Source organism: Telopea speciosissima, chromosome 4 (genome assembly GCF_018873765.1).
Source record: "Telopea speciosissima isolate NSW1024214 ecotype Mountain lineage chromosome 4, Tspe_v1, whole genome shotgun sequence".
Lineage (NCBI taxonomy): Eukaryota > Viridiplantae > Streptophyta > Magnoliopsida > Proteales > Proteaceae > Telopea > Telopea speciosissima.
This window is the reverse complement of record NC_057919.1, coordinates 10,177,741-10,186,441: the sequence shown is the minus strand read 5'-3', so window position 1 is coordinate 10,186,441 and position 8,701 is coordinate 10,177,741. Positions and strand designations below refer to the sequence as shown.

The 8,701-nt window shown below is 37.9% G+C and overlaps 1 protein-coding gene across 2 annotated transcripts in view; it reads right to left on the bottom strand.

The window, feature by feature from the left end:
- LOC122657972 (protein Abitram) overlaps positions 1-4,456 on the bottom strand; it is a 5,435-nt gene extending 979 nt beyond the window's left edge. For both annotated transcript variants that reach the window (XM_043852792.1, XM_043852793.1), the window contains exons 1-5: positions 4,226-4,456; positions 4,086-4,134; positions 3,885-4,008; positions 419-489; positions 257-329 (exon numbers count right to left, since the gene is read on the bottom strand). In XM_043852792.1, coding sequence (XP_043708727.1) covers positions 257-329; positions 419-489; positions 3,885-4,008; positions 4,086-4,134; positions 4,226-4,415 — 507 coding nt within the window. In that variant the 5' untranslated portion in view covers positions 4,416-4,456. The remainder of the gene's footprint in view (positions 1-256; positions 330-418; positions 490-3,884; positions 4,009-4,085; positions 4,135-4,225) is intronic.
- Positions 4,457-8,701: the final 4,245 nt, after the last annotated feature.

The window sequence follows — 8,701 nt, the reverse complement described above, 5'->3', positions numbered from 1 at the left end:
ATGCATCAGTAATAGACTTGGGGAATATTTTACACAATATAGTCCATGAAGAAGAGAAACAACAATAACAATAACATCTACTACGGCTACGACAATCAGATTCAAGGAAATGTATGTCATAAACAACATGAAAAATTTTCAGTAGTTTTTATATGAGGTTATGGTATAGATGGTTCTTATCATATTGTATTAGGTCAAGATATCGTAACATATCGACCATTACGTTAGCCTCTATGGAAGTATAGATAATTCTCACCGAAGAGTTTAGCAATCCTGGCTGATCAATTAGCCTATCATTCACTTCCAATAGAGAGCCCTTTACGCAACATCTGCCAACAGCCACCAATATATTTAAATTTGGAAAAGAAGAAAAGCGAAAACTCTTTTTTTTTTTTAAAAAGACGAAGTAGTATCTAACCTCACAATATAGTACGCATCGCCTGTGCACACTTTACACAAAGCTGTGTTAGCTTCAAAGTGTTGTGCATTCTGCATGAGAACATATGTATATTAACAAACGAAATAAAATAAAATCCTAGAACATGCTGAACCCCCCCGGTCAGAGCATGAACTGATGATTTAAGAAAACATGCCAACATCTGATGCAGTTAACTCACCTAGATGGGCTTATTTTAGTAGAAATAAGCCATGGGTTGGGTTATATATGTGTTGGGCCTTTAGTCCAATAGGTTTTCTTTGTAATGGGCCACTTTAAAGGGCCAATAATATGTGTAGAGGCTAGGCATACGGGAGTTAGTTAAGTGTCTTTATTTTCTTTGTTATTTTAGTTTCCTAGTCAATTTAGCTTATCTTATTAGTTTAAGATTGGGTTAGTCCTTTCCTTTTTAGTGTAGGAGTTTGTAAGGGGGCCTAGAATTATAAGTTTTGTATATTGTATATAAGTTTGTAAGGGGGGGCCTAGAATTATACACGAATTTTGATTGATGAAAAGCTTTTGCTGCTCTTCTTCTCCATTGAAGACCTCTTGTGTTTGATAAAGAAACCCCTTCTGTGTGATCTAGGTAGATTGGTATCTGATCCAATTGAACACCTTGCAGTGTGAAACTCGGGTGGATTGTTTTATTGCTCATATTCTGAAACAATTGTTCTAATACCTAATTTGCTGCTTATTTCATCTCTTGTTCTGCCATTAACATGTAAGTTCAAGTTCTGAATTTTCCTATACTTCATACTCTAACGTAGATTCAGATGCAAGGCCTTTTTTGTATGAGTATTGTGTAGAACAATCCGACCGTAAGAATCATATCATCTTTTGACCTAATGTTCTTCAATCCAACAGAAGAACTCAATTCAAATTTGACAGGATTCTGGCTTGTCAATCTAGAATTTTTTTAGATTTCCTATTCTGCCCCTACCCCCATTCTAGCTACTGTTTTATGACTTACCGAGCTACTGTTTATGACTTGTTATATTATTAAATTCTGATCCATAAACAGAATCGGTTGACAGAACTGAACCCTAATTCTGAGTTCAATTTTGACCCCCAAAATTACTATTTTGGCCTTATCCTGGTTAAAGTAGGATTTGGTCCATATTTTCTGATCCAGCCATCTGATTGATTTCAAATTTTCAGCAAGTGTTCTAATCTCCTATTACTGAACTTGATTTGATTTTTCGCCTACTCTAACCATCTGATATTGTGCTATCTATTATCTCCCTACTCTGAACTTTTCTTTGATTAAAAGATCTTGTTTATTGGCTGTTTTGAGTTTTCAAATTCAGTTTGATATTAACACCTTCACGACTTATTCACTAATACATATAGGCATACATAAGTGTAAATCTTGTGATATTTACCCAACTCCATTGCAACATCAGTAAAGATATTATGGGCAAAATGCCTTGGTACCATTCTTCGACCCAAACCTTTCTAATAATTCATGACAATGATAATATCCCTTCTCCTGTTTCTCCTCTATCTAATTAAAATGAAATAGTGATCTCAGAAGCATTCCAAAATGCATGTGAAGATGACGCCTTGAGGCAAGCTTAAGGCAGCTCAAATACTACCAAGAGGGCACTCAAGTTTTGTTTATAAAAACACTTCAAGTAGCATGTTTCGTTTTAAGATTATCTAATGCAATCTTCAATATTTGTAATTCACATTACTTATTTTATTTATTCAGTAATGTATTGTTAATTAAAAAAGCAATTCGCATCAGGCTAATGCTCTATGCCATGAGCATTAAAAGCAATGCCAGAGCTGGAGAAATGGACATGAGATAGATGAAGAGGAATTGATCATAGAGTAAAGTACCATGATCCTGGAGAGATTTCAATAAGGGCTTTATTAATGAAATTCAAAGGGGAAATAAAGGACACCATGATATTTGTCAGAGATTCAACCATGTAGAGAAATTCCTCTGGACGCCAAAGCCAGTAACCAGCTGCTCAACCACTCTTCTTGACAGGAGAGAGAAGGGGCAAGGATTATGAGGAATCATGTTGGGCTGGGAGAAAAGAGATAGTCACCTTGTAGGCAGGGAGCATATACACTATATAGTCCTAGGTCATTGATGAAATGCGCAAGAGGAAAACAAGTTTGTTGTAGTCAAAACCACTAACTAGAGAATATACATTCACAAAAACCCAAAGTGAATTGGACAGGGAAAACAATGATCATGATGCCAAAGATAGTTCACCTGGACAATGAGGATGTTCTTCATGCCTCATCTAATAAAGCTCAATCCTCGTGCTGCCAGACCTACATCCTGTAGGACTCCACTACGATCAGGGCTTGTTAAGATCCATCAACCTAGCAGGAATAAGGCAATCACTGTCTAAGACCCCACCGCCAGAGATACTCTACTAATGGTGGCAGTATGCCAAAACAAACAGGTTAATGTAGTCAGAGTCTCAAAGAAACATGAGTTGACTTATGTTTAATAGAAGATATGGCCCTACTAGTGTGGAATGATAAAAACAGGATTCATGTATCTAATCTGAAATAGTTGGGTTAGGCTAATTTGACTTGAGTCATCTGATAAAACGATTTAGCACCACGCGCAAATCAACATCACTAATGGACCTGCACCTTCTATTTGTGTATTAACACATTATAGGTGATCAATAGAAATATCAAACGAAATCACTAATTACTTTCTGTGATGTAATTTTGAACAACCTCTACTCATTAGCTGAGGTTGAGAGTTTTAGGAGTTCGTCTCCAAGTTTTGGATTTTTCCATTATTGCTCCCATGCTAACTCTCACCAACCCTTCACTGTTTAAATCATTTGCTTCATGAGGTTTCATGATGTAATTTTATTATTATTGCCTCCATCTCCATCAATACCACTAATTTGTAATAATCAATTCTAGAGTCATGAGGTTCAAAAATATGTAGTGACTATCAGAGAAAACACATCAAGGCCATGCAACAAATTTTTTTTGAATTCTCCTAAAAGTGGAAGAATTATATGAATAAAGAGAAAAGAAAAGGAAAAGAAAACTCTAGATATACAACATACGTGCCAAAATATGCTAATAAAATTGCCAGAAACAATGCTTTTCTCATTCAAACCAGGCAGTTGAGTTCTGAAAATTCACTGTAAACTCCTGTTCCCACATAAATTCATTGTCTTAATAAGGAAATCCACATTCTAACTCCAGCATCAAGTACTTTCCGAAAAGTTTCAAACTGATAGCCATAATCCATGTAACCTTCAAAAACAGAAGCTTTGGGCCACCTTGCGTAGATTTCAGTCGTCAGTTCAGAGCACCAAGCCCCAAAAGCTAACACCCCAATTTTTTCTTACCCAGGACTTCAGCTAATTCACTACCAGCAGAACTACCATTACAACAGTACTACTGTAAAACAGACATACCCAAATTGAAGAACAAACTCAAAGAGAATGAAAACTACCTTTTTACGCTTTCCAGAGACCCTGATCTCACTGCGGTCAGACTTCCCAACATTGAAGTCGATAGCTGTAACTCCTTTCTCCTTTAAAGCCACGTGGGTTGGAGCCAAGCCGATCACGCATAACCTGTAAATCAGAAGCTTAAAATAATTTAATAATGAATAATAAGAAGGAGAAGAAGAACCAAACCAATGAAATTATACCCGTTCGCATGGCGATAAATGTACTGGTCGTGTCCTGGCTTCATAAAATCTGAAAAGTGATAGAGCGATAAAAAGTCTTGGCGACAGAGAGATAGTGAATTAGGGTTTAAGGACAAAAACTTGGACTATTTGAGCGAAACCTGGAGCGAAGTAGCAAACAAAGTTGGAGTCGACCGCAGAAGAGGGGGTAACTGGGAGGTCTCGAAGATCAGGAACCACAAGCTCGTGCAGTTCCTGTTCCTCTTTTGATCTTTCTTGTTGGGACGAATTTACACAAGAAGAGGCAGAAGCAGTGTCATGGTTATTGTTGTTATTGGCAGAGTCGTCCATGGAAAACTAACCAAAAGAGGAAGCGTTCAGAAACAGAGAGTGTTCGATAATTTTCGTTCTTCCCGTCGAAAATTAACTCAAAAACAATAGGGTTTCACAGTTGGATTGGATGGATCCTTCTCTTGGCAGCAAGGGTTTAAGGATTCGGGCTCGTGATCGGATCCGATTAAAAACCCGAATTCATGATCCGGACATTTCCGGATCGGAATTAATGAGTAATCAGAATCGACCCAAAGTTGCCCTAATCCTAAAATTTGGATGGAATCTACCCAATCGGGATTGGCCTTGGCGTTAGTGATGGCCGTTTAGGTTGGATATGTTGTCAATTTTCCGTAAGCAAACGCCATTCACTAATCATAGGGGGTGTAAACAAGAGGAAAGGAGTCTTTTTCAAAGAGGGAGGAGAGAAGATGAAATATGCTAGATACTCTGGCGGCATGTCCAACAATTCCATGCTTTAATTACTATCCAATGTGACAATTCAAGTGCGGCTGAATTTTTTCTTAAGTCCTATACTCTGATACCAAGTTTTAGTCTCATTCCATTATATCAAATGGCAAAACAATGTATTGAAAAGAAAATAGTGACTATCATTGGTTTATGGGCATAAACAGCCGTATGTATATAGATGAGAATATGGGAAAAAGAATGTTGCTTGATCGGTGAAAATATGTGGTGAATGGGTAGATGATCGCTACTAGGATGCTTGGTCCCTGCACAAGCATGGGGTCAATGAGAGCGTGCTCAAAGGCATCAACAGGGATGTAATTTTTTTCACTTTAGGGGGCATGATAATCATTTTGCACTTTGTTATGTCTAATACCAATTGAGAGCATGCACAAGTACATCAACAGGGGTGGAATTTTTTTCACTTTAGGGGGTGTGATAGTCATTTTGCACTTTGTTGTGTTCGACACCGATTGCACACACCTTGGCAAGGATCTTTTTCCATATTAAATATCTATCTCAAATTTAACATGTGACTAATCTACATCAATTACGAAGAGATTGGACATGAATCTTCTAATATAGGCAAGACGTCCTTGAAAATCTTTCAGCACTCTTATATTCTTAATCATCCAATTGTTAGAATTATCACATCACTTTTCATACACGGTAAAAAACACAAGCATGATGATTGATCATGATTTGAGAAATCGATAGCATATCGCAGATAACATACTTGCATTCTTGTGAGAACCGAAACAACCGTTTTAGTAGGTATAAAGTTGTCTCAATTTAGATTCCACAATGATGAATGACAAGAAACATAAGATAAAACATTGAGTATAGCAGTAACCAAAGATAAGGGTAACAAGCTACATAAGAAAAGAATATTCCAACCATCATATGCAACAAAGTCTTCTACTCGAACAAAAGAGAGGGTACCTATTACAATAAGAAGGTAAACAAAATCCAAATAGCGCTCTCGGGTAAAACGGATTAGTACCAAAATAAATAGCCTAAGTAGAGATCTACTCAACTCCCAATAAGTTATTCAAGTATCTTTTATCCATAAACACATTTTTATTGAAGTAGATTCCACTTTTATGAAAATTAACATGTTGTCCAAACAAATCTGAAACGAAATCTAAAATTGCTTTAATTGATAAAAAAAAAAAAATCTTGTTTAGTTGTTCTACAAAAAATAAACGTATCAGCAAATAAAAGATGAGATATCACAAGAGCATGTCTAGTAATTTTATGCTCTTAAATAATTTAAAGATCCCTTGATACACTCACTATGCTATTGTCTAGCTATTTCAATTGTTTTTAAGGCAAAAGATCGTTGCTTGGTCATGTAACCCCTGTGCCAAGATGCAGGAGCACACGAAATTATTGCTCCACCCCTAGGAAATCAAAATCCCATTTAAATTGATGCTCTTGCATGCACTCTCACTGGCCCCCCCACATTGGTGTCAATTACAACATTCTTTTTATTATTTTTTTATTTGACTAGTTAAAATCAAGACCACGCTCATTTGCAAATCATTGGCTAGTTCGGTTTTAAAATTTCTAGACTTTTTTTTTAAAAATAGATCCTATTGAAGGCCCATAAGTCACTAGGGGTGACGTCCTTGCTTCAAGAAGAGAGAACCACCAAGAAGGGGATGGGGGAATAAAGATGTCTAACATCCGATAGGGGAGCGAACTGTCGACCTTTCCCTTAGACTTAGGTCTATGCCCTACTACACCGGCAACCACCACCATGCCAAGAGGTGCTATCCAAAAATTTTTATTTATTTATTTTTTTTGGGAAATTTATGAAACACCCCCTGAAATGAGTCGAAACTCAGATCATCCCCTCTACACTAACAGTGTTAGTTTGCTGTTAATTATTGTTGTAAAAGGACTATTTTAGCCTTGTACTAAAATTTTAGAATTAAATTTACAATACTACCCTTTCCTTCATCTTCAACCTAAAATACCCCACCCTTTCCTCTCTCCTCTCTTCTCCCTCGCCGGCCAGTAGCCCCCCACCCCTCCTCTGCTCTGCAACTTGCCCGGGGCTCCTCCGTTTTCCTCTGGTTTTCGTTCTATGTAGAGTTTGAAAGAGGGAAGCGAGAGAGGGGGTTTCCGCAACTTGCCCGGGCTGGCTGGGCTGGCCCTTCTTATTCTTGTGGAAATGGCTTCTCATTAAAGAAAATCTGAGGCACAGTAGAGCTTCCGGTTCTCTCGATCAATTCCTTCTCTCTGAAGAACGATCGAACGACTCACAGGTTTTTGTGATTCCAAAACTATTGTAGGTGGATTCCTGCCCTGCTATCCCTTCTATCTTTCTATTTTGCTTTATATTCCTTGTTTTGTGATCCTGTCAGTACTAGTTTTTCACTGGATTTTTCTGGCTCGGAATTAGTAAAAAGTGAGATGGATCATCGTCATGCTGAGGAGAAAAACCAGTGAGAGTGAGAAATAAAAAAGAGAGGAAAACACAGAGAAAAAAGAGAGAGAGAAAGAGTGAGGGAAAGAGAAAAAGAGGGGGAGTTGCAGAGGGCGAACAGAGAGAAAAGAGAAACGGAAGGAAAACAGGGAGAAAGGGAGAGTGAAAACGGAAAGAGAAAAAGGAGAGAATAGAGAGGATAAAAAAGAAGAGGAACAGAAAGCAAGGAAAACCCGTCTGAAGAACGAACGAATTTCTGTACAATCTCTGCAATTTGATCTGGAGAAAAAGCTGTTTCTACCTTTAAAGCTGATTTCTTTGTTCTCTTCGTTTTTCATCTGGACAATCACCTTGAGTCCTGAAAGATGAATTTCAGTCACAGAGGAATCATTGTCGTAAGGTTTTCGATTATCTGTATCTTTCATAGACGAGAAGCGATTTAAAATTGCTGATGAGAAATTGTTGCTCCGATCACGAAGGTATTTGGAGAAGTTCTCCGACAGGGACTGTGATCTCTGAATTTGATTAACCTCATCACGGCTCGTTAAGGATTTCATTGGAGATCAACAGCCCCAAGACCCAGTTTTTGGCTGCAACTGCAAGCCATTTTTGGATTGCGAGGAAGAAGACGACAGCGACTCGTTACCTTGAGATTGAGTTGCAGGTCATGTGAGGAAGAGAGTGTGAGGAAGAAGATAGATTTTTGGGGTTTTTAGATTAAACGGTAAATTAGTAATTATACATTGTTCAAGGGTAGTTTAAGGTTTTAAATAAATTTAACTATTTGATAATTTGATTTCATTAGTTAACTAACGGTAAGGTATAATCTGAGTATTGGACTCTAATACAGGGGGTGATCTGAGTACTTTCTAATTTTAGGGGGTGATTTAAATTTCGACCCATTTTCAGGGTGTTTTATAAATTTTCTTTTTTTTGGGGTGGAAGGGGAGGTAGCGTAGAACCCAAAAGAGATGTCTAACATCCGACAGGAGAGCGAACTACTGACCTCTTCCTTAGACTTAGGTCTGTGCCCTACTACACCGGCAGCCAACACCGTGCCAAGAGGTGCTATACAAAAATTTTTAACCTTTTTTTTTTTTTTTTTTTTGGTGGAGTGAAGGTGGCGTAGAACCAAAAAGTCTAAACTCTAAACTAGAGTTGAGCCTTGACTTCTACCCTTGAGAAGTCATGTACATCGTAGAGAATCAAACTAACCATACGACTGACTCTACGTCAATAACAAATCTAAAATTCTTTTTTAACGGCTGGATTGGTGTAAGTGTATGACTGAGCCCTACCATTGATTCCAATCCGAATGTTTCCGTTTAAAAGGTTCTCCCGAGGACAGCGATCCCGTGGGAGAAAAACCCTAGAAAAGCCCTGAGCCACCATTCCATCGCTCTCC